Below are 26,237 nucleotides of genomic sequence, written 5' to 3' on the forward strand. Positions count from 1 at the left end.
CCACTTATTTGCGGTGATGGCCCCCGGTAGCGACCCGAATGAGTTGCACAGGATTTACATCAGGTGAATTTGGCGACCGAGCACTCAACGTGAGTTCACGACAGTGCTCCTCAAACCGCTGTGGCACGTGTCTGGCTCCGAGACACAGACAATTACGCTGCTTCAAGATGACATCGCCGTCGGGGAAGACATCAAGCGTGAATGAATGCAGGTGGTTCGCAGCTGTCAGTGTGTCTTCGATTAATACCACAGGTCCCACGTCAGGGCAGGAGAATAATATTGCTACCACCAGCCTACGCCCTCGGCGCGTTGGACTTTTCGAGCCGCCTTTCACCTCGATGACGGCGTTTGTGAAGAAGACCATCGACCGACTGTAGCAAACATGTGATTCACACGAAGAGCCGACACGTTTCCATTGGTCAACGGTCGAATCTCGACTTTCTCGTGACCACTGCAATCGTAAATGACGACGTCGTTGGGTCGTCTGAGGAGGTCTGCTGAGGAGGTCCATGTTCAACAGTGTACGATGACCAGTGTGCTCCGAAACACTTGTGCGTGCACCATCATGTGCTCTTACGGCAGAGATCACCATCTACCCTACTTAACAGAGGAGACAAGCCTCCGAACCCCACGTTCTGTGACCGATTAGTAGCAGCTTCGGTCGAGAATACCATCATAACGTCCGGGAGAGCGGTGTGCTGACCCCACGCCCCTCCTATCCACGTCCTCCACTGAGGACGGCGCGGCGGTCGGATGGTCCCGGTAGGCCACTCGCGGCCTGAAGACGGAGTACTTTTTTTTAATATCAAAAACGCTTATCTCAATGGATTTCCCCATTTTCTAATGTGATCCCTCGTCCGTGCCTGAACAGTTACAAACCTTTGTTACCCTGTCACGTGCCCTAAACGCCACCAGGCGGCATCAAACTTTGCGGTGGGCAGCTGTCACAAAGTTTTGGCTGATCTCAATGTATAACTAATAAGCCCAATAGACAAAATACTGGTAATTCTCTTAAAACGAGCACACTGGTCGCTTTCGAGCGGTACAGATGGCAATGAAGTGGTGTAAGGCATCCATGTGACTCCCGACCGCTGAAGTCATGTTAGTGGACTGGTGTGTGCGCCGATTGGACAGTATGGAATAAACGTAGTTGGGTGAGTCGAGATGGGGACGTGACGGAAGGCCAGAAAGAGCAATCGTGTTTGGATGTTCGCCTGGCCGCAACGTGAATGAAGTCGCCAGAGCTGATGGTGTGTGGACGCAGACTGTCGAACGTGTCTACAAGGAATGATGTACCACTCTTAGCCGTGGAACTCGGTGTAAGAAAGCGGCCGTAAAAACGACCTAACCGACAGCGAAGAGAGACGAGTGTCACGCCTTATCGATGGCAATCCGGACAGGAATTGCTGTCGTCTGTAAACGTAGGTCCATTTTAGCCAGCGAACATTATGGAAGAAAGTGTCTGCGATGAACATTTGGTGACTGGTACGTCGGAGACGGCTATTGCTCATGACGGCCCATAAAGCTGCACGTTACATTATGTTACATTAATATTTCTTCCATAGATCATCAATGCGACATTTCGTAATGGCTCAGTTAGTGTCAGTTTAACAAATATTATCCTTAGACGATATAATCTCTCTCTCTCTCTCTCTCTCTCTCCCTCCCTCCCTGCCTGCCTCGTATCTAAAACTTTCTCTATTGAGTAGAAAGTTGTTATTCAGAAATTCTTTTAATTTGTTTTTAAATGTTGGTTGGCTATCTGTCAGATTTTTAATGCTATTTGGTAAATGACGAAAGGTTTTTGTGATAGAAAAATTCATCCCTTTCTGTGCTAAAGTCATATTTAACCAAGAATAGTGAAGATAATCCTTTCTTCTAGTACTGTAGCTATGTACTTTTCTGTTATTTCTGAATTGGGATGGATTTTAATAACACATTTCATAAGTGAATATATGTATTGCGAAGGTAATGTGAATATCCCGAGTTTCTTAAACAAATGTCTGCTATGTGACCTTGGGTGGGTTACAGCTATAATTCTGATTACACTTTTTTTTTTGCAATGAATACTTTTTCTCTTAATGATGAATTACCCCAGAACATGATGCCATATGAAAACAGTGAATGAAAATGGGTATATTAGGCGAATTTACTGGCATGTTTATCACCAAAATTTGGAGTAACCCTTAATAGCATAAGCAGTCGAACCTAAAAGTTTCAGCAGATCATCTATGTGTTTCTTCCAGTTCAATGTTGCATGCGCACATCTACAAATTTTAAATATTCTGCCTTTGCAAAAGACTTCTGATCAAAGCCAGTATTTATCAATGTTGTTATACCATTTACTGTACTGAACAGTATATTCGTGTTTTCTCAAAATTTAGTGAGAGTCCATTTGCAAAGAACCACTTAATAATTTTCTTAAAGACATTATTGACAATTTTCTCAGCTAATTCTTGTTTGTTGGGTGTTTCCAACTGGCCAAACAACACATAAACCAGACAGTAGTTGACTAGAGTGACCTGATGTGGTCCGATGAGTCATGACATTACCTCTTTTCAAATTATGCAAATTCTGTGACATTCTCAGGCTGTTTTCGTAATTACTTGAGCCCATTCATTCAGGATACCGTGAACATGAAGAAGTAACTCTCTCCGTGATCAAGGCCTGTGTTCTACATTTTCATGAGTATCCGCTGTACATTTATGTCTTCCAAGACGACAATGCGACGTTTAAAGAGCTGAGCTCGTATGTTCCTGGTCTTAACAAGATATATGCGCTAAATCACCAAATATGATCCCACAGAAGATGTCTCCAGCTATCTGGAACAGCGGGTGAAGTGTAACAATCAACATTTTGGCATTTTGATAGCTTTACTAGCTCATATCATCAACGAATGGCTTCAGCTTGATATGTGTACCTGAAGTACCTTCTGTTGTCCCTTCCTCGCTTAACTGATGCCATTATCAAGGTTGGAGACGCCGTTATTGGTAGTAGTTAATTTTTCGACTAGTGTGCTTATAATGTGTAATCAACAATAAAATATCAGTAACAACATGGATAACAGTGTGCAGTCGAACTGAGTGAGACAGTAATAATGATGAAGATGTGTTCTGCCCATAATGCAGTCTTTTTACTATTAGTTCACCGTTGTCCATTCCTCCCAATTTTCCAGCATCATTTTCGAAGCTGCCGTCATTCAAATTTTATCTGAATATTCCTCTCACCCTCTTCCCAGTCACCAGTCCTTCCAGGGAATCCTTTAGCGTGCAGTCTTATCTGATACAGTATCCTAGAGACTCTCCTCCTTTTAGCAGTTCCAGGCTTTGTCTGTTCTCATTTACCCGGTGCAGTACAAACGTATTCCTTATTGTATCTATTTATTCCACATGATACATTCTTCTCCAAATGCTCATGTTAAAATTCCCTAAGTATTTCTTCTCTCTTCGTCGCACAGTCCATGTTCGATACCAGCCGGCCGCGGTGGTCTCGCGGTTCTAGGCGCGCAGTCCGGAACCGTGCGACTGTTACGGTCGCAGGTTCGAATCCTGCCTCGGGCATGGATGTGTGTGATGTCCTTAGGTTAGTTAGGTTTAAGTAGTTCTAACTTCTAGGGGACTAATGACCACAGCAGTTGAGTCCCATAGTGCTCAGAGCCATTTGAACCTTTTTTTTTTTTTTTTTGTTCGATACCGTGCACAACAACCAATTATACAAACCACTTCAATAATCTTTTTCTCACTGATATATTTAATGAATTACGGGCACTACTACTCCTTCTTAAAACATTTCTTTTGCAGTAGCTATTTTTCTGGTTATTTATTGCTTAAAAATCACATAACTGGTTACTTTGAATAACAGATAGCTGACTAGCTTTTCTTCTTTTATCTCCCTTCACTGACTTGAAAAAAAAAATAGTAAAACATATCTTAGCCTTTTGAAAATGTATCTTATTTCCATATTTTTCACATTTGAAGTTCAGCTGCTTTAACGTACTCTTAACTGGTTATTCATTTTTATTTAGTAATACCTTGAAATCACGAATCTTATATGTTTAATTATCCTTTCTCGCATTGCGAAACGGACTCTTTCGGTTGAAGCAGTTTTCAAATTAATTATCTAAACACACATTAAACAGAGTAGGTAAAAAACAACGGCCTTGTACAACCAGTCTCTCAATTTTAATTCCTTGTGTTATCTCATATCTTTTCCTTATTTTACTTGTCGTTTCATTTACAGATACCTTATGAATTATGCGACAGTGAGGAAACTATATTAGGAAACGGGATTCAGAAACTAGTATAACATGCGGTTCTAGGCGCTACAGTCTGGAACCGTAAGACCGCTACGGACGCAGGTTCGAATCCTGCCTCGGACATGGATGTGTGTGATGTCCTTAGGTTAGTTAGTTTTAAGTAGTTCTAAGTTCTAGGGGACTGATGACCTCTTAAGTTGAGTCCCATAGTGCTCAGAGCTATTTGAACCATTTGAACTAGTATAAAATTGACAACAGTTGAAGTAAGGCAAAATAAAAGTCAGACTAGCCATAACAAGAAAAGATTTTTGTAAAAGTGAAGTATGTTAACGTCGAATATAAATTTTAAGTGTTACTAAAAATGGAAAAAGAATCGTAAGAAAGCATAGGATTTAGAGTCCCGCTTATGACGATGTCAGAACAGACGGAGAACAGGATCGGATAGAGAAAAGAATTCATACTTTCCCTTTTCAGTGGAACCATTCCGGAATTAGCTTTAAATGATTTAGGAAAACATAAATTTGGATTGCAAAACTTGAATCTGAACGCCGCCCTCTCCAGTGCAAACCAGAGTCTTTAACCACTGTAACACCACGCTTGGTCGTGTCAGGGATTCTTTCCTCAAACTATTTGTTTGGGGCGCAGTGCTATACCCAGAGTGAAACGAGGGTAATGAACAGTACTGACAAGAAGCTTTTCATATACTGTGTTTCGGAAGAATGCACTAGATTAGATGGGTTGACCGAATAATTAATGAAAACGTACTGAACCGAACAGAGGAGAAAATACATTTTATAGCACAAGCTGATCGAAAGCATGAATAATTAGTAACCGAGGGATTTGTGTGGGGCAGTTAAAATTGCAGAGAAAAAAACCAGGCTTGAATACAGTGGAAAAGTGGAAGAAGGTAGCAGCAGTAACGCAGAGACTGAAAGTCCTCCAAAGGACAGAGCAGCCTGGAAAGCTGCGTCAAATCACTTCTCGTAATGAAGAATACAGCAACGACAATGTACGGACGACACATCTGTGACAAAACAGTACCAATGAAGAATGAAATCGTAAAAGGAAATGATGAGTTTTCGTTTTTAGTGTACCGTAGCTCAGTGGACCGGTTTTGAGAAATAAACAGAGTTTTCGGAAATCAATTGCCAATTATTCTGAAGTGGAATGTTTACAATGGCTCAATAATAACAAATTTGACTTATGGCAGTGAGACTTGTACTTCCAGTGCGAAAAAATTTATAAAATGGGTTTTTTTTATCACATAATAACAATCGGAAAGACAAGCAGGGAAACAAACCGATGGATCCGGGAATATTTGGATTGGGAAATGTACTTGTAACTGTAATGAAAATGAAATGTAGTTGGTTCGCAGATGTAGCCAAGCAGATAGCACGTAGAAGTGTCATCATTGAGTCATCAGTCTTCTTCTGACTGGTGCGATGTGGACAGCCTCGAATTCCTCCCTTATGACAACATTTTCATCTCAGAGTCGCTCTTGCTCCCAATATCTTATATTATTTGTTGGATTTTTCCCAATCTCTATCTTCCAGTCCAGTTTTTAAACTATACAGTTGCTTCTAGTACCATGGAAACTATTCGCTGATGTCTTAACAATTGTCCTACCACCCTGTCCCAAATTCTCGTCAATGTTTCCCATATGTTTCTTTCTTCGCGGATTCTGCGGAGAACCTAGTCAGTCCTTGTAAATCTGCCAAATTTTCAACATTCTTCTATGGCACCACATGTCAGACACTTCGACACTCTTTTTACCGGTTCTCATATGCTCCATGATTCACTACCATGCAATATTACTCACCAAACGTACAAACTAAGAACTTTTTTCCTCAGAATAAGGCCGATGTTTGACAGTAGAGACTTCTTCTCGTGTGCTGTTCTCGTTTTTATATCGTCCACAATTCGTCGGCGGGGTGTTATTTTGCTTTAAGGCAACAGGATTTCTTAATTAGTCCAAGAGTTTTCCAGCTCGCTTTGCCCTATGAACGTCTCTGTGTTTTTCTTAACTGCTGCTTACAGTAACAGTCGCAACTTCAGAACTCCGTACTAATGCCCCTATTTTTCCAAAAGCCGAAGTGATTGTCATCTAACAGATCCTCATTTTTCTTTTCCGTTCTCATTTACATGATTCTTGTCAGCAGCTTGGCTGCCTGAGCTGTAAAGTCAATCTTGCGATAGTTTTCGCACTCATCTGCCCCTTCTACCTTCGGTATTCTGTGGATAAGATTTTTCTGAAAGCCTAACGTTATGTCTCCAGTCTCATAAATTCTACACAACCAACTTGAATAGTCAATTGCTTGCTATTTATCTGAAATTCAAAATGGCTCTGAGGACTATGGGACTTAACATCTGAGGTCATCAGTCCCCTAGAACTTAGAACTACTTAAACCTAACTAACCTAATGACATCACACACATCCATGCCCGAGGCAGGATTCGAACCTGCGACCGTAGCGGTATCGCGGTTCCAGACTGAAGCGCCTAGAACCGCTCGGCCACATCGCCCGGCTTGTCCGAAATTCCAAAGGAATGTTGTCATTCCATTTGTTGCATTAAACTCTAATACTGGATTTCTTAGGTCTTCCATATGTACTCCCATTTCATCCTCATTCACTTCATCAGACAAGTCTTCATCCTCACAGAGGCATTCAATGTACTCTTTCCACCTATCCCTTTCCTCTAAGCTTAACACTGGAATCGCCAATATGCTCTTAATAATGACACCCTTATGTTTAATTCCAGGGAAGGTTGTTTTGATTTTTCAATATGCTGAATCCGTCCTTCTGACCACCATTTCTTTCCCGATTTCGTTAAATTTTTCCTGCACCCACTTCGCCTTAGCTCCCCTGAACTTCTTATTTATTTCGTTCCTAAGCGACTGTCTGTGTCTAAAGAGACCCTTTGCTGAATTCCGTGAGATAAGGGGACACCTAGACGATCTAATAGAAGTGGGTGGATGGCATTGGCATACAAGCTGGAGTACCATGGGTGAGTATTTCTGAAGTCTGTAATTCATAAAAAATGTCTGGCAGAAGCAAAAGATGTCAAAATACTGCTGCTGTGGCTGATGATGATGAAGGTGCACAATAAATTTAAAAGTCTACAATAATTACTAATCTACGTCAACTCACTAGCCATAGGTTACTGCCGCACTGCAGACTGTTAGCTACTTTGACATCATGCTATTTCTTGTGAATTTGCCTACAACAAATGATGTGCATGAAAATGGATATTTGTTTGGTTGTTTGTTAATTTCCTATGTGTTTCCATACCATTCACTGGATTACAATGAAACTTTGGTGAGCTGTTGTGTGTGCACTTGCTAAGGCTTCTGAATTAGTACAACCAAACTCCTACAACTCCTATAGTGAAGGAGGTGGGCCTATGGGTTCAGAAACCACCACGTGAATAAATATTCGATAACGACCGATATTAGTAGAGTCTACAGTTTTCGGTGGCGCTAGAGTCACAGGTGACAGTCTCACTGACGTCCTACCCCTAGAGGTGGGAGAAACGAAATGACGGAAAGTCAGTAACATATCGGCATATATCTGTATCTAAAGTAATTTTTATCAGACTTTGCAAAAATATCAGTTGCTAAACGAAAAAAATTGCTGCAAGAGTCAGACTGCCGAAGTAGCGCTACAGTTGAGGGTGGTGGTTGTAGGGTGTGACATAAAAGCATTACTCAAGGAGGCCTGGAGCAATTTCAACCAAATTTGGTAAATGCATGACGCACTATTTGTACAGAAATTCTGTACTAATAAGAGACCTCTGTTACCCCTAGGGCAGAGGTAAGGTAATAAGGGGTGACATGTATAATTGTTTGAAAATACCCAACTGGAATTTGTTTCCTATATTCAGTTGACATGGAATATTTTTAAAACAAGAAAATACTCCAAGTCAACTGAGTACAGAAACGAAATTCCAGTAGGTTGTTGTCAAACAATTATACATGTCACCTCTTATTGCCTTACCTGTACTATGAAGCGCAACTTATATTTTTCAGTGCGCCAACCAGTTCGCCAGACTGAGAACGGCAGGGAGTAAATGATTTTGTCAACAGGTTTTGGGGCTAACGATTATGCGACACGATTTTATTTACGTATGAAGACCTGTCTCGAGTCGCATGATGTTAGTCAGCGGAGAAGCAGACAGTTTCCTCGGAATTCAAATGATACTGCATGGAAAAATTCGTTATAGATAAATATATGTGTGAAATATATATACATATATAGGGTGTCCCATTTATCTTGACCACCCTAAGTAACTGTTTGTCCAGATGCAAATTACAAAATTTTCAAACAAATGTTCTTTAACCGTCAGGAGGACATCAATCAGCACGATTTCTTTCATTGTAGCTTCGTTTTTTACAAAGATATGAGCAGTGGTGTGACTTTTTTAAATGGCAACCTGTATTTTTTATTCGGTAATTCATTTTCTCTCCTAACGACCTGTTCAAAAATGTATCACAGTGTACCATTCACTGAAACATAACATAACATTGACGTTCCCAGCGCTTAGTGCAGGTACTCGGGGTAATGGAACACATCCACGTGCTGACATTGACAGAAGACAAATGTAAACATAAGTAGAATGCACACTAGTCATTCCGTCAACCATCATCAGTTGAAGAGTTGTGTGAGTAGAATGTACGCCAACGAAGAGAAGGTAGAAATGCTACTCATCTCATGTGGAATGTAAGTTAGTAGAACAGTAGTTGCAATATTGTTTTCTTATGTACGAGTACATTTAGTACAGTAGTTTAGTCCTTTTAAATACTGTTGTGCAGAGTAGTCATATAGTAAAGGCTATCCTTCGTACAAACTACACCGATAAAACGTTTTTTTATTGTTTTTGTTGAAGGTAGGCGAATTGCTACGCAGGCAGAACTGTACAGGGAGCGAAATCCTAACAAGAACCCACATTCCCGACGGATGTTTTCTCGTTTTGTTGCGACGCTTCAGGAACGGAAGTGTCGACCCACGACAATGCAATCGTCGTAGCGTTCGCACAGACGTAGCTGCCAAAGTTACTGTTCTCGCTTCCGTTGCTATGAATCCACATGTGTACACACGACAGCTTGAACACGAGATTGGCATTCCTAAAAGCAGTGTACATCGTATTCTTACACTTCAGCGGTTCCACCTTTACCACGTACACATACATCAACAATTGCATGGGAATCATTTCCAGAATCGTGTACAGTTCTGTCAGTGGGCACAGCAGCAAATCCTCGCCAACCTGAACTTCTTCTCAAATGTTCTGTTTACCGATGAATGTTCCTTCTCAAACGAAGGACAGGTAAATACAAGGAACATGCATTATTCGTCCAGCGACAACCCACGTTGACTTAGACAGGTGGAACATCAGCGTCAGTAGAAAGTTAACGTCTGGTGTGGGATCCTTGGTAATACAATTATTGGCCCTTATTTCATCAATGGTAGTCTAAACGGCACAGGGTATGCCAACTTCCTCAGACGAATTGTTCCTCCTCTTCTGGATGAAGTGCCGCTAGGAACCAGAATGCTTATGTGGCACCAACACGATGGATGTCCAGCACATAATGCCTTGCGTGCACGTCGTGTTCTGAACCGAAGGTATCCTGCCAGATGGATTGGTCAAGGAGGAAAAATTACTTGGCCTGCTAGGTCACCTGATTTAAATCCTCTGGACTCTTTTCTTCTTTAAAGACGTTGTCTATAGCGATATTCCAACAACTCCAGAGGACATGCAGGAACGTATCGTTTTGGTTGTAATTCTCTCCATCGGGCAACACTGGAAGCAGTAAGTGTCCAGGGTCACCACTTTGAGCTCCTTTGAATGGTCTACTCGTGGGCAAAGGTACAGGAGAGTGAAAGTTAATTTTGTGTTATTTTTTACTTGGTTTTCATTTGTTTTCTGACAACTCCAGCAAGTGGTCGAGTTTGTGATCCCGGACTCAAAGTCAGTGTTGTGTTATGTAATTAACAACATTGAGTTTCAGTGAATGGTACATTGTGATACATTTTTGAATAGGTCTTTAGGATTGGAAACCCATTACCGAATAAAAAATACAGGATGCCATTTAAAAAAGTCATGCCGCTGCTCACCAGCTAAAACGTAGGCAATCATACTGAGTGATGTCCCCCTGACGGCTAAAGAACATATGCTTGAAATATTTTGCAATTTGCATCTGGACAAAGAGTTATTTAAGGTGGTCAAGGTAAATGGGACACCCTGGTTATGGTGAAGCGAAATTCGCGCACTGATTTAAATCCTCTGGACTCTTTTCTTCTTTAAAGACGTTGTCTATAGCGATATTCCAACAACTCCAGAGGACATGCAGGAACGTATCGTTTTGGTTGTAATTCTCTCCATCAGGCAACACTGGAAGCAGTAAGTGCAATTTGCAATTTGCATCTGGACAAAGAGTTATTTAAGGTGGTCAAGGTAAATGGGACACCCTGGTTATGGTGAAGCGAAATTCGCGCACTGATTTAAATCCTCTGGACTCTTTTCTTCTTTAAAGACGTTGTCTATAGCGACCTCTCCCACGCCAGTGATAAAAAAATGTCTCTCACAAAACTTCGTCCTGCGAGTGCATCCGGTAGAAATAGGGCGTTAATGAGTGGCAATCTGGCAACACTGTAACCACATACTTAGTAATTACCTCTGTCAGGAAATGATAGTCGTGCTGTGCAGTTCGTTCAAATGGCTCTGAGCACTATGGGACTTAACATCCATGGTCATCAGTCCCCTAGAAATTAGAACTACTTAAACCTAACTAACCTAAGGACATCACACAACACCCAGTCATCACGAAGCAGAGATAATCCCTGACCCCGCCGGGAATCTAACCCGGGAACCCGGGCGTGGGAAGCGAGAACGCTATCGCACGACCACGAGCTGCGGACTGTGCAGTTGGTGCAGTGGATACAGTTTTGGGTTAGCCTGCAGGAGGTTGAGGCTTCGATAATGGGTTGGCATATATTCTGTAACGCGAACATAAGAAACACGTGGTTAGACAAATAAGAAATAGGCAGTTGAAACAAATGACCTGTCATAGGATAGGATAAACAAAAATACAATATCAATTTCGAGATGCTAAAGATGACAGCGTAGTAAAGTAACACATCTACTTGACATTTATACTACACGTAATGTGAACGCTCAGATGTCGCACATCAGCAACCAGTGACAATAATAATGACCGCATGACTTTCACAACAGAATACGTTGTCCTCAGAACAACAGATGCTCAAAGCGACGTCCCTGCTTGTGCAAAAACTGCACAACCCGCCGGATCATACAGCTCTGGACCCTTCCCAGCAAAGCTGCGTCCACAGTAACAAGAGCAGCATAAACACGCCCTACCAATTCTTCCACATTCGTCGGCGGCGTAGAGTACACGTGCTCCTCCAGATGTCCCTCCAGGAAGAAATCCAGGGGATTTAGGTCAGGTTAATACGATGGGCATACAACTGGGCCTCCAAGTCCGAGTCATTTCCCTGGATATTTTCCGTCCAAATGCTGTCGCACATTAATTCCAGAGTGTCGAGGTGCGTCATCATGTTGGAACCATATCCTCTGCCGAATATGTAGTGGACCTCTTCCAGAGCGTCGTGCAGTCGCCTAGTTAGGCAACATATTGGGGTCCAAACACCTGTCGTCCAATATTCCGACCGAGACGTCGATACCATAACAGACTTGGTATCCACGGTTGCGAGTTACGTGCCGGTTAATCTCATACTAATGGTGGGCATTGTGATTATTGAAGACACCCCTCACGAGTGAATGCTGCTTCATTAGGATGTTCACGAAGTCATCGTTGTTGTTGGAAGCATTCACAGAATTGCATCCGCTGATGGCGATCTGCAGGATGCAGGTGTTGCGTGAAAGCATAATGATAGGAATGCAGCAAGTGCTCGTGCCGCACGTTAACGATCGTGCAGCTGCTGCCTCGCTACGCTACGTGTACTTCGCTGGAACTCTTCGTGTATGACCTCCAGAATAGCTTCCTCGGTAGCTGGAGTACGTCGAGTCCATGGACGACCTCTGCCACGCGATGGTGGAAGGAGAGAACCTGACTCCCGAAGGCGCAGCTCCAGATGACGAAACACATTTTTTTTTCTGGATGGAGTCGACGAGGATATCTAGCAGTATACTCACGAGCGGCAACACCAGCCCCGCTATCAGATGCGCCACGGACCGGAAGCATACCCACATATTCGACGTTTATGTATGCCATACATGTGCCACACTGTTTTAGAAGTTTACAATGAGAAAATTAGATACGCGTACTTCTGTACATTGGAGTCTGTAAGGGTGGGTTGCTCCGTTCGCCACTAGTCTCTCTCTGGTGGGCAGCGTACAACGTATGAAGACGTCGTCAGTTCTACGCGCTGTTCCATCTAACGCGCATTACCCGTCTGACAGATATTGTTCTGAATGATTCATCACGACACCGCTAATTGTGAAATGTTCGGTTTCGAATTGTTCTCTAACGGTAAATGCAATGCCCTGTGACGAGGGCCTCTCGTCGGGTAGACCGTTCGCCTGGTGCAAGTCTTTCAAGTTGACGCGACTTCGGTGACTTGCGTGTCGATGGGGATGAAATAATGATGATAAGGACAACACAATACCCCCCTGTACGGAGAAAAGACCAAGCCGGGAATCGAATCCGGGCCATTAGTAATGACATTCTGTCGCGCTGACCACTCAGCTACCAAGGGCGGACTCTATGTTGAAAGGCATAGTGTGAGCATGGTGATAACACATACAGACAGTAACCGAGTTTGGACATTATTCCCAAAGCATGTTGCTAGTCCTACTGGAAACATAAGGCCCCTAACGACACGTAATAGACCTGAACGAGGCACAAACAATGGTTCATACTAACCCATTGGACCATTGGAGTAGGGTACAAAGAAAACAGGTTTCGAATCTTGTAGATGAAGTAGTGCGAATAAATTCACGCCCACGACGTGGAAAGGGCTCCTTCCATAGCTGAGCAATATTCCATGTCTACGCTTGTAGTATGTAAGTGCAAATGTTTCCTAAACGACCCGCTGCAATCGCTGTTGACCGTTAAGATGCCAGATACCGTACGACCTGGACTACATTTACCAAACAAAAAACATATGCCCCAATGCAGAATCGAACTGTCGACCTCCTGCATGCTAACCCAAAACTCTATCCACTGCAAAAACTCTACAGCACAAGTGATATGTGCTGACAGAGGTAGTTACCAGACATATGGTTACAGTACTGCCAGATTGCCACTCGGTGGACCAAACTTTTTTTATCGCTGACATGTGAGGAGTCGCTTCACCATATATATATATATATATATATATATATATATATATATATATATATATATATATATATATATATATATATATATATATAAAGGTAGTTTAACGCAAAATTATTGAAAGCTGGCAGCTACGATAGAACGATCTTTTCATTCGCGATGGTTTCCTGTAAAAAATTAAAATTTTAGCATACTGTACGAATAGAGGAATGTACTTGAATGTGTGAGTGTGTGTTTGTGAGGCGTGGAGGGGGGGGGGGGGGTTCAGTTTAAAAGTGCTGCATGGTGAGGGGTAGGTGTGTGGAGGGAGCGGGAGGGCTGGAAGTGTTCTCCTATTACGGGCTAGCGTATGCAACAGCAGGCGCCGTCGGTGTATTTTTTAATGACCGCCACTGACATATTTCTGCACCGCAGAGAGGCGTTTGTGGTTAAATGAAAAGGCAATTACCGTGGAATTGGCAGATTTATTCCTCCGGCGCTAATGTCCCCGTTTTTAATTACATTTACCGAACAATAGTCTCTCGCGGTATTCAGCCACAGGTTGATGGAATGGATGCCGCACTCAGCTCACGAGAATTTGTCACACAGGACAGCAGTTAGCCACCTGAGGGTATTTCGACGCCGCTGTATGAACGAAAGGACAAAGGCGTTTTCTGAAGTGAAGGGAAGGGTAAGCAATGTGCACTCCGTGTGCATACCGCGGGAGTCATTCCAGATGTGGAAAGGATCCTTCCGGATGCCATGAAGGGTACAGGGTGCACCTATCTGCAGGTGGTCGCTCATGTCAGCACCAATGAAGTGTGTCGCTATGGATCGGAGGAAATCCTCTCTGGCTTCCGGCGGCTATCTGATTTGGTAAAGGCTGCCAGTCTCGCTAGCGGTATGAAAGCAGAGCTCACCATCTGCAGCATCGTCGACAGGACTGTGGGCCTTTGGTACAGAGACGAGTGGAGGGTCTGAATCAGAGGCTGAGACGATTCTGCGACCGTGTGGGCTGCAGATTCCTCGACTTGAGCCATAGGGTGGTGGGGTTTCGGGTTCCGCTGGATAGGTCAGGAGTCCACTACACGCAGCAAGCGGCTACACGGGTAGCAGGGGTTGTGTGGCGTGGACTGGGCGGTTTTTTAGGTTAGATGGCCTCGGGCAAGTACAGAAAGGGCAACAGCCTCAAAGGGAGCGGGGGAAAGTCAGGACATCCGGGGACCAAGCAGCAATCGGTATTGTAAATGTAAACTGCCGAAGCTGCATTGGTAAAGTACCGGAACTTCAAGTTCTGATAGAAAGCACCGAAGCTGAAATCGTTATAGGTACAGAAAGCTGGCTGAAGCCAGAGATAAATTCAGCCGAAATTTTTACAAAGGCACAGACGGTGTTTAGAAACGATGAATTGCATGCAACCGGTGGTGGCGTGTTTGTCGCTGTTAGTAGTAGTTTATCCTGTAGTGAAGTAGAAGTGGATAGTTCCTGTGAAATATTATGGGTGGAGGTTACACTCAACAACCGAGCTAGGTTAATAATTGGCTCCTCTTACCGACCTCCCGACTCAGCAGCATTACTGTCAGAACAACTGAGAGAAAATTTGGAATACATTTCACATTAATTTTCTCAGCATATTCTAGTCTTCGGTGGAGATTTCAATTTACCAGATATAGACTGGGACACTTAGATGTTTAGGACGGGTGGTAGGGACAGAGAATCGAGTGACATTACACTGAGTGCACTATCAGAAAATTACCTCAAGCAATTAAACAGAGAACCGACTCGTGGAGATAACATCTTGGACCTACTGATAACAAACAGACCCGAACTTTTCGGCTCTTAAACGCACAACAGGAAATCAGTGATCATAAGGCCGTTGCAGCATCCCTGAATATGGAAGTTAATAGGAATATAAAAAAAGGGAGGAAGGTTTATCTGTTTAGCAAGAGTAATAGAAGGCAGATTTCAGACTACCTAACAGATCAAAACGAAAATTTCTGTTCCGACACTGACAATGTTGAGTGTTTAGGAAAAAAGTTTAAGGCAATTGTAAAATGCGTTTTAGACAGGTACGTGCAGAGTAAAACTTTGAGGGACGGGATAAACCCACCGTGGTTCAACTACAAAGTTAGGAAACTACTGCGAAAGCAAAGAGAGCTTCACTTCAAGTTTAGACGCAGCCAAAATCTCTCAGACAAACAGAAGCTAAACGATGTCAAAGTTAGCGTAAGGAGGGCTATGTGTGAAGCGTTCAGTGAATTCGAAAGTAAAATTCTATGTACCGACTTGACAGAGAATCCTAGGAAGGTCTAGTCTTACGTTAAATCAGTAAGTGGCTCGAAACAGCATATCCAGACACTCCGGGATGATGATGGCATTGAAACACAGGGTGACACGCGTAACGCTGAAATACTAAACACCTTTTTCCAACGCTGTTTCACAGAGGAAGACTGCACTGCAGTTCCTTCTCTAAATACTCGCACCAACGAAAAAATGGCTGACATCGAAATAAGTGTCCAAGGAATAGAAAAGCAACTGGAATCACTCAACAGGGGAAAGTCCACTGGACCTGACGGTATACCAATTCGATTCAACACAGAGTACGCGAAAGAAGTTGCCCCCCTTCTAATAGCCGTGTACCGCAAGTCTCTAGCGGAACGGAAGGTTCCAAATGATTGGAAAAGAGCACAGGTAGTCCCAGTCTTCAAGAAGGGTTGTCGAGCAGGTGCGCAGAACTATAGGCCTGTATCTCTGACGTCGATCTGTTCTAGAATTTTAGAACATGTTTTTTGCTCGAGTAACATGTCGTTTTTGGAAACCCAGAATCTACTCTGTAGGAATCAACATGGATTCCAGAAACAGCGATCGTGTGAGACCCCACTCGCTTTATTTTTTTTTGAGACCCAGAATATATTAGATACAGGCTCCCAGGTAGATGCTATTTTCTTTGACTTCCGGAAGGCGTTTGATACAGTTCCGCACTGTCGCCTGATAAACAAAGTAAGAGCCTACGGAATATCAGACCAGATGCGTGGCTGGATTGAAGAGTTTTTAGCAAACAGAACACAGCATGTTGTTATCAATGGAGAGACATCTACAGGCGTTAAAGTAACCTCTGGCGTGACACAGGGGAGTGATATGGGACCATTGTTTTTCACAATATATATAAATGACCAAGCAGATAGTGTCTGAAGTTCCATGCGGCTTTTCGCGTATGATGCTGTAGTATACAGAGAAGTTGCAGCAATAGAAAATTGTAGCGAAATTCAGGAAGATCTGCAACGGATAGGCACTTGGTGCAAGGAGTGGCAACTGACCCTTAACATAGACAAATGTAATGTATTGCGAATACATAGAAAGAAGAATCCTTTATTGTATGATTATATGATAGCGGAACAAACACTGGTAGCAGTTACTTCTGTAAAATATCTGGGAGTATGCGTGCGGAACGATTTGAAGTGGAATGATCATATAAAATTAATTGTTGGTAAGGCGGGTACCAGGTTGGATTCATTGGGAGAGTCCTTAGAAAATGTAGTCCATCAACAAAGGAGGTGGCTTACAAAACACTCGTTCGACCTATACTTGAGTATTGCTCATCAGTGTGAGATCCGTACCAGATCGGGTTAATGGAGGAGATAGAGAAGATCCAAAGAAGAGCGGCGCGTTTTGTCACAGGGTTATTTGGTAACCGTGATAGCGTTTCGGAGATGTTTAGCAAATTAAAGTGGCAGATTCTGCAAGAGAGGCGCTCTTCATCGCGGTGTAGCTTGCTCGCCAGGTTTCGAGAGGGTGCGTTTCTGGATGAGGTATCGAATATATTGCTTCCCCCTACTTATACCTCCCGAGGAGACCACGAATGTAAAATTAGAGAGATTCGAGCGCGCACGGAGGCTTTCAGACAGTCGTTCTTCCCGCGAACCATACGCGAGTGGAACAGGAAAGGGAGGTAATGACAGTGGCACGTAAAGTGCCCTCCACCACACACCGTTGGGTGGCTTGCGGAGTATAAATGTAGATGTAGAACACTTTTTCTTGGCCGGTTTCGATTGATAAAATTCGGAGGTTGTTGCGGGGCATCGTGGAATAGACGCGCTTCAGCGCCTATAGTTTTAAGAAGTTCCTATTTGTAGGAGTACTATAAATGGCCTTTAAAATGGTCTCTGTAACGGAGGTACGTTTCAAGCAGAGAGCTGTCAATGAGCTTCTTTTGGAGGTAAACCAGAGTACCGCAGATATTCATGGCCTGATAGTGAACAAAAGCACGATGAGTCGTTGGTTAGGGTCTTTCATCATTGCAACGAGGTCGAGCATACCTGTACGATGTCCCGTGTGCCTGCCAGCCGCACACAGCTGTGACTCCTGCAGTGTTGGAACGTGCGGGCACTCCGATGTGACCGACGGATCACAATCACTGATCAACTGGACGTCTCTATTGGTAGTGCTGACACACTCGTCCTCCAATTGGGGTACTTAAAGGTGTGTGCTTGCTGCGTTTGTCGCCTAACAAAAAAAGTAAAGAGTAACGAAGCACTATTTGTGAGGAACGTCTTGCGCGTTACAAGGCTGATAGTGACAATTTCTTGTCGAATATCGTCACAGGGGATGAAACATGGGTTCAACACTTCGAACCGGAAACAAAACAGCAATCTACACTCATGTTCATAAATTACGGATAGTGCTGATACATGGTGAAACAACGCTCTGGTGGGCGGATAGCGAGTTTAAATTGCCTCGGGGTATGACCATGCAGTGCATTCGACCTGCGGTCGTCGCACGGTGGTGCTGGCAGCAGTCCACATACGCAGAAGTGTGTTGGTGCATGTCAGAGTACGGTGCTGCGAGTAAGTGTGGCCGCGCCGGATTAGCCGAGCGGTCTCAGGCGCTGCAGTCGTGGATTGTACGGCTGGTCCCGGCGGAGGTTCGAGTGCTCCCTCGGACATGTGTGTGTGTTTTTGTCCTTGGGATAATTTAGGTTAAGCAGTGTGTAAGCTTAGGGACTGATGACCTTAGCAGTTAAGTCCCATCAGATTTCACACAAAATGTTCAAATGTGTGTGAAATCATATGGGACTTAACTGCTAAGGTCATCAGTCCCTAAGCTTACACATTACTTAACCTAAATTATCCTAAGGACAAACACACACACACACACACACACACACACACACACACACACACACACACACACATGCCCGAGGGAGGACTCGAACCTCCGCCGGGACAAGCCGCATAGTCCATGACTGTAGCGCCTAAGACCGCTCGGCTAATCCCGCTCGGCGATTTCACACACATTTGAACATTTTTGAGTAAGTGTGCAGACGTTTTCAAACGTGCTAATGGTGACTGTGTGTTGAAAATGGCTCAAAGAACACATATTGATGACTTTATGAGGGGTGGAATACTAGGGCAACTGAAGGATGGTCAAACACAGCAAGTCGTAGCACGGCTGTGTGCCACAAAGCATGTCTTTGACAAAGGAACTGTAACAGGTCAAGTGTATCGGGACGTCATTTTGCACCAGTATGTCCGCCTTTTCAGGGGTGCAGTGGGTTCCACCTTCCTCTTGATGGATGATAACGCACGGCCCCACCGAGTTGCCATCGTGGGGGAGTACCTTGAAACAGAAGATATCAGGCGAATGGAGTGGCCTGCCAGTTCTCCAGACCTAAACCCCATCGAGCACGTCTGGGATGCTCTCAGTTGACGTATCGCTGCAAGTCTTCAAACCCCTAGGACACTTCAGGAGCTCCGATAGGCGCTGGTGCAAGAATGGGAGGCTGTATCCCAGCAGCTGCTCGACCACCTGATCCAGCGAGTGCTAACCCGTTGAGCGGCCTGTATACGTGCCTGGTGATCATATCCCACACTGATGTCGGGTTACATGGGCAGGAAACAGTGGCGTTTTGTAACAATGTGTTTCGGGACGGTTTTCTCAACTTACCGTCTATACCGTGTACTTACAGATCTATGTCGTGTGTGTTCCCTATGTGCCTATGCTATTAGCGCCAGTTTTGTGTAGTGCCACGTTGTGTGGCACCACATTCTGTAATTGTCCTTACTTTATGAGCACGAGTGTATATGGTGGTGCCACTCCACGTCTCCCTCGAAGAAAAAATTCAAAGCCGCTACCTCAGCCAGTAAAGTCCTGGCGACCGGTTTCTGGGACTCCGAAGGGGTTATTCTGTTAGATGTCCTCTCTCATGGTGCGACGGCCAACTCCGAAGTGTATTGTGCTACCCTCAGGAAACTGGAGAAACGACTTGAGCGTGTTCACCGCCACAAAAATGCAAATGAAATTCTCCTCCTCCATCATGACAACGCAAAGCGCCATACATGTCTGGTCACCCGACAGGATCTCACAAAACTTCATTGGAGTCTACCTCTTCCACCCTACAGCCCATAGCACCTTCCGACTTCCGTCTGTTTGGACCAATGAACTATGCTCTCTGCGGGAAGCAGTTCGTGGATGAGGGGAGGTTACTGATGCAGCAAGACGCTGGCCCCGACGTCAATCTATGCGGACGCACAGGCTCTCCTGATAACGAGATTATATTGAAAACAGGGTATTTTAGCCAACAGAGTGAGGAATAGTATGTTGTTTTGCGATCATGAATAAAACCAACCTGCTTCCAGAAAAAAAATCCATTGCGTTACTTATTGAACGCCCTTTGTATATCTGTATCGTACTTCTTCACATCCGGAAGTGCCAAAACGCGAACCTTGCGAACTAGTACACGAATTCTGAACAAGGTTGATTTAACGCAGTGTGATGTTAGGTAGGTCGATCATGGAAACGATGGACTTAACTTTACGAATACTTACGCGCAATCCTTAAATGTAAGAAAACGACGACGACGAATTTCCGTCCGGCTGTCTTGATTTAAGTTTAACGCACTTTTCCCAAAATGATTTAGGGGAACACAGTTAGGGTTTACTGTTCCGTTGATGACGTGGTCGTTAGAGGCGGAGCAGAACTCTGGTGAGACCAGGAAGAGGAGGAAATCGGCAGTGTCCTTTTCAGTGGAATCCTCCCTCCATTATCATTCACAGATTTAAGGCGATTACGGAAAATCCAAATTACTCTCCGCGAATGCGAGTCCTGGCTCTATACTGTGGCATCTCTCTGAAGCACCCGATAAAGGAAGTAACTCAACGGCTTTACCAGCAGCAGAAGATGCTCCAGTATCAGTCCCAAGGAACGAGGTATTTGGGTGGAACATAGGATCGACAGATTGAACAATTTCTCTAGCAGTATAACGGGAGCATGCCAAATACCGCGCATGTGTGGTGGTGATGATGCTGCTGATGATGATTATGATGCTGACGACGACGTCGTCGACGACAACGATGATGATGATGATCTATAAAATGTGTTAGTGTGTTAACTGACGCTTTACAAATTGTCTTTTCGCTCTTCTCTGAATACTAAATGTGCCATAAGCTGCAGTACTCACTGGAATACTGGAAGGGCTGGCCGTCGCTCCAGTGAAAGTCCCCCTCCAGCGTGCGGTCGGTGGCGCCTATCCAGTAGGCCACATCAGCGTCCTCGCTGCACACACAAAACAAAAACATGCCACGTTACTGCTTTGTCAGCATAAAGTGAAAAACGCTTTCACCTCCTCCATTTCACTTCCCTCAGAACAATTAACCTCTTCGTTCCCTCGATCCACACACGGTGAACACTAGATCGTTGCTTTTTTTCCGTAAACAGGAACAATTTTCCCGTTATAGACCGATGGTCCGCGAATGTGGACCTTCTAGTATTAAAGGCGGAGTTAAGCATCTTGCAAGGTACGATTCGTGCTAGTTTACAGTTGTTAGTTTGCCGACAATGATTACTTCTACAAATCGTAAAGGTTTGTAAATAATTATTGTGCTAAATATTAGACTGAGAATATATGTTTTTCCTAAGGATCGCCAACGATCTACGTGTTGAGAATTAGTTCATATTTGTATAAATTTTTTTCGTTATTATGAAATAACCCACTTTCTGTCGGTCTTCGAACGTGGACCTCAGATCGTAATGCATATTCGCTAGTATTAATTTGGTCTTCGATAATGGAATACTGAAATAAATGTTATTTCTACACTCTACAGCAATGCATGAAATTATAACTGATGAGGAATTAGAATCTCCTTTTAATGCTAAAATCCGGAATTACCTGACTGCGAAGATGACGAATTCTCGTTTTTGACTGAAGACTGGTCCTGATGATGAAACCAGCTGGTAAACAATAATAACGTTAAGATGTTGTGTCAGCAGCTGGGAGAAAGAGGACATCCTTGCACAGTGAATTCTTCTGACAGTGAAGATGGAGATGATGTAGAAAATGTGGATAAAAAGCCAAGGAGAGCACTGTTGCAACAAGTCTCAGAAGTTAGGTTTCAAAAGTTGTTTAGAGCATCAACAAAAACCTGCATTGGAAGCCATATATTTCAAATCCAGTTTTCTGTGTGTGTGTATATATATATATATAATTACAGTATTACAAATGTTGACCCATTGACCCAAATATTTTTTTTCGCAGATACGGGTCAACATTTGTAAAACTGTAATTCCTCTCTCTCAGACCCCATCCTACGGGGAGAGAGGGAGAGTTTTAGTCTTAGCGAATCAAAATTTACGAAGTCAATAAGTATTTTTTATTTATCGGTAGCTATTTTCGTCCCAAAAATGAGAACATGGATTTTCTTCAATTACATCGCCAACTACCAAGATTCAAAACAAATGTTTAAGACAAAATGTACATAGTTTTTTTTATGTAGAATCTGATTCTGCAATAAAAAATGGGGATTCCCATTTGAAATTTCAAAGTTTTTGTCGCCACGCCCCCAGGGTATACCATATATATATATATATATATATATATATATATATATATATACTAATGTGAACAGAAAATTGAACTGAATTTATCCAAAGCAAAGACTAGTACGTTTTCACGATAAGTGAGTCTTGACATCAACATATGTGGACCTCGATTTGTGCCTTAGTGAATCATCAAAAATATTTCATTTTCATTTGTATAATGTTTGTTTATTAGTTTTGTGTAAAATGTGAAATATAAAATTTCCTACAAATTCTTTTATCTCACTAGTGAAGAAGTTAATGTTAATACCATGGAGTGTGGTACAGTATATCCGACACTGGCGCCTACTTAGCGAGCAAGACCAAAGGGCTCAGCACCGCACCCCACTCGAGTTAAAACGTCTCGCCGGCCAAAGACGCCACACGAGCGGAGGACTTCACTGTTCGTAACAATTGCGATGAGAATTTTCGAACATGAGCGAGCCTATCATGGAGTAGTTTCTCCTCGAGTGTCTTCAGCAAGGCAGCGACCGGCTGCTCCATCAAACAACGACATAGTGCTCTGAAGCATTCCTTCTGGCGATCCCCGCATTGACGTTTATTTCAGAATGCCGCCATTCAGTTAAAAACCTTGTTTTAAAATATGCCTACGTACTACGTTAGACATTATCGTCGGTTTGAAAGAAGGTATTGAAATTTTGTTCTAGGTTGAAACTTGGGTCGTCCAGAACTCCCATCAACCAACCTCGCACCCCGTGAAGGTCTGTCTTCAGTGGCTTGTAGTGTTCTCTAGGTACAAGATTTTTTCCTAAAAAATACACAGTACAACCTTAAGGTTGTGCAGTAAAGTTCTAGAATCGGTTTTGTAATTTTTTTAGTTATTTTTTCGAAAAAAATGAATGTCGTTTCCAAAATGGAGCATCATCCTGGTGTGACCCGCTCAACGAGGAGTAGACGAATAGAAACTATCTTCAGCGACTACACTAATACCAGTGCTTAGAAAAGTAGCGAATCCGTATCGCCAGCGTCATTTATTCTTCTTTTGTTTCCTTAGGAGTAGGTTCAGTTGTTTCAAAAGTTGTGTCCCTTAGAAAATCATCAAGAATTGCAGTTTTCTCGCGTGTGTCACTTGTTGACTGTATATGATTTCTAGAAAATCCTCATATAGACTGGCATTTAACAAGTGTCACGCTGGCCGCTGTGACCGAACGGTTCTAGACGCTTCAGTCCGGAACCAGGCGGCTCCAACGGTTGCAGGTTCGAATCCTGCCTCAGGTATGGGTGTGTGTAATGTCCTTAGGTTAGTTAGGTTTCAGTAGGTCTAAGTCTAGGGGACTGATGACCTCAGATGTCAAGTCTCATGGTGCTTAGAGCCAACAAGTGTCGCAAGTCGTGGAACCAGTCGCATAAGGAGTGAGTGGCAGATTTACGAGGTCTAATCTGTGGTTGTAAATCTCGCCGGAGTCTAAGACTCCAAGACAACGATTCACGCAACGCCCATAGTTTTTTTTTTTCAACTTTGTTGGTGAAGCGCTGCCAAACTGGACTTTAAACAAGCTTCGAAACGATTTTAGGTTATAAATATGGAGTGGAAAGCACTTTCAGAATGAAAATGAGATAATATTTTAAAGCTTGTTGTGGCGCTATAAATATGGAAAACCTTTTTATAGTCTAGGATTAAGTAAAATGTTTTCCTTTTTTAGACAGTGTCGTATAGATAACAGAGACAAATGGAAACCAGCTCTATTTCTTCAAAGCCAATCAGTGTAGAGCGTACTGACAGCATTGTGTAGGAAATAAAATCGGGAAGATACAAGGCAATGTTGTTCACTGTCGCCACTAATGCTTATTTTGTACACTGCAAAGGGAACGAGGCACGTGAAGGATTCTGATTGTTTCTCAAAGATAGAAAATTAGCATATTCCAATGCACTCATATTGCAGCAGTGATAGCCGAAAGTGAAAAGGAATAGGGTTGTATGCTAAATGTAATGGAACATGTGCATCGGAAGTTGGACATTATAGAGGACTTAATGTTACAGACGGGATAGTGTATCTTGAAGACATAAACAAAATTGGTATCTGGGAAGCAGAATAGATAAACATGACACGCAAGGTATAAAACAAACGACATCCCAACAGGGCTTTTGTAAGAAGTTGTAAAGGCTAACGTTTGACAATGTTAAGAAACTCGTGCCTAGTTTTTAATTATTAAAGTATGTCTGAAATCCACAAAGAAACTCGCCAAACGTACTACATTCGGCGCATTAGAAAGTATGTGAAAAGTACAAGGATATACTCGTAATTAATTCCTTTTGAATTTAAACATTTCAGGTTACAATTCATTTCTTATCTTAAGGGGAGAAGGTATATTGTATCTCCTCCATGTTAAACTGACAGTTTTCAGTGTACCTTTTATCAGGAAGTGTTAACAGAAGAATACTGAAATTTTTTTCACATACATTTAAACTGATTGCTAACTATCTGACATTTTTTCAAGACTAGTACATTAAAATTAAAATTTTAGAAAAATGTTCCATTTTTCGGGCAAATTCTTAAAATAAAAAGACCATAGGTTCCTTTATAATATAGCTAGAAAGCCAGAAAATATCACTTCATGCATGTGCACAACGGCAATTGACTGTTAGAATTTCGTTGCTCTGGGATGAATGGTTTCAGAGCAAAGGCACATTAGGCTTCAAAAAACAGAAGTTACGGGAATTTTATTTCAAGGTTTTATTGCACTTTCAAAGTCTTTAATACATTCCTGCAACCCTCTCTTCATTTAAATTCACGGCTTCACTCACTGTATCTGCTATAAATTACCCTGCCACTGATTTGAAAGCAGCATGAAGTGAAGAATTATATTTCTGAATTTTTGTGCAGGCCATACACAGATCGTATATTGTTTTCACTATATTCACTGTATTCTCTCTTCCATCTCCCTCAGATCTTGTCGTGACAATTTTTGAGGTCGATCTCAGCATTTTGTGCTCAGAAGCAAAGGAAGCACTTCTTGCGTTATTGCTTCAGGAAAGAATGGAATGCAAGACAATAAACAATGTAGCTAACGATACTTCCTGGCAGATTAAAACTGTGTGCTGGACCGAGACTCGAACTCGAGACCTTTGCCTTTCGCGGGCAAGTGCTCTACCAACTGAGCTACCGAAGCACGACTCACGTCCCGTCCTCATAGTTTCACTTCTGCCAGTACCTCGCCTCCTCAGTAGCTCAGTTTTTAGAGCATTTGCCCACGAAAGGCAAAGGTCCCGAGTTCGAGTCTCAGTCAGTCACACAGTTTTAATATGCCAGGAAGTTTCGTATCAGCGCACACTCCGCTGCAGAGTGAAAATCTCATTCTGGAATGTAGCTAACGACTGCTATCTCAAATCAACGGAAAAAATACGCCTAGCCTTATAAATAAAAAGAAGTGAAGTGACGGAGCAATCATTAGGCTTGCTAACATTGCAAGCTGTCATTTGGGAGTTTTAAATAAGGATGTGGCCCAAAATACTATTTTATTCGCACGAAGCAGACTTTAAACCTTCATAACCATCAGTAAAAAGAAATTTCACATTTTATAATTTTCAAGGTGCCTTCTGCCCGAAAATGTTTTTCGATGAAACGATTACGAGTCGGCTCCGGTCGCACATATAACCTACAGTACATTGCACTCAGATTTCAATAATATATGTCCACATTAGCAGGAGGTGGGACGTTATTTTAATTTCGTTTTCTTATTGTTATTGGAAAACTCAACGCCCTAATTATTGAATGGGAAATATGGAAGTAACAGCATTACAACAGCAACTTTCAGTTTATATTATGCCATTATTTTGTTATTACATGCTAGCAGCTTGGAGCGTTAGCGTCGCTGC

At 42.9% G+C, this 26,237-nt stretch overlaps 1 protein-coding gene across 1 annotated transcript in view; it reads right to left on the reverse strand.

The window, feature by feature from the left end:
* Positions 1 to 26,237, reverse strand: part of LOC126355345 (uncharacterized) — a 708,215-nt gene that overhangs the window by 450,296 nt on the left and 231,682 nt on the right. The window contains exon 6 of the mRNA XM_050005639.1: positions 21,006 to 21,100. Within this exon, the coding sequence (XP_049861596.1) occupies positions 21,006 to 21,100 (95 nt within the window). The remainder of the gene's footprint in view (positions 1 to 21,005; positions 21,101 to 26,237) is intronic.

The sequence above is a fragment of the Schistocerca gregaria genome, chromosome 3 (genome assembly GCF_023897955.1).
Source record: "Schistocerca gregaria isolate iqSchGreg1 chromosome 3, iqSchGreg1.2, whole genome shotgun sequence".
NCBI classification, from domain to species: domain Eukaryota; kingdom Metazoa; phylum Arthropoda; class Insecta; order Orthoptera; family Acrididae; genus Schistocerca; species Schistocerca gregaria.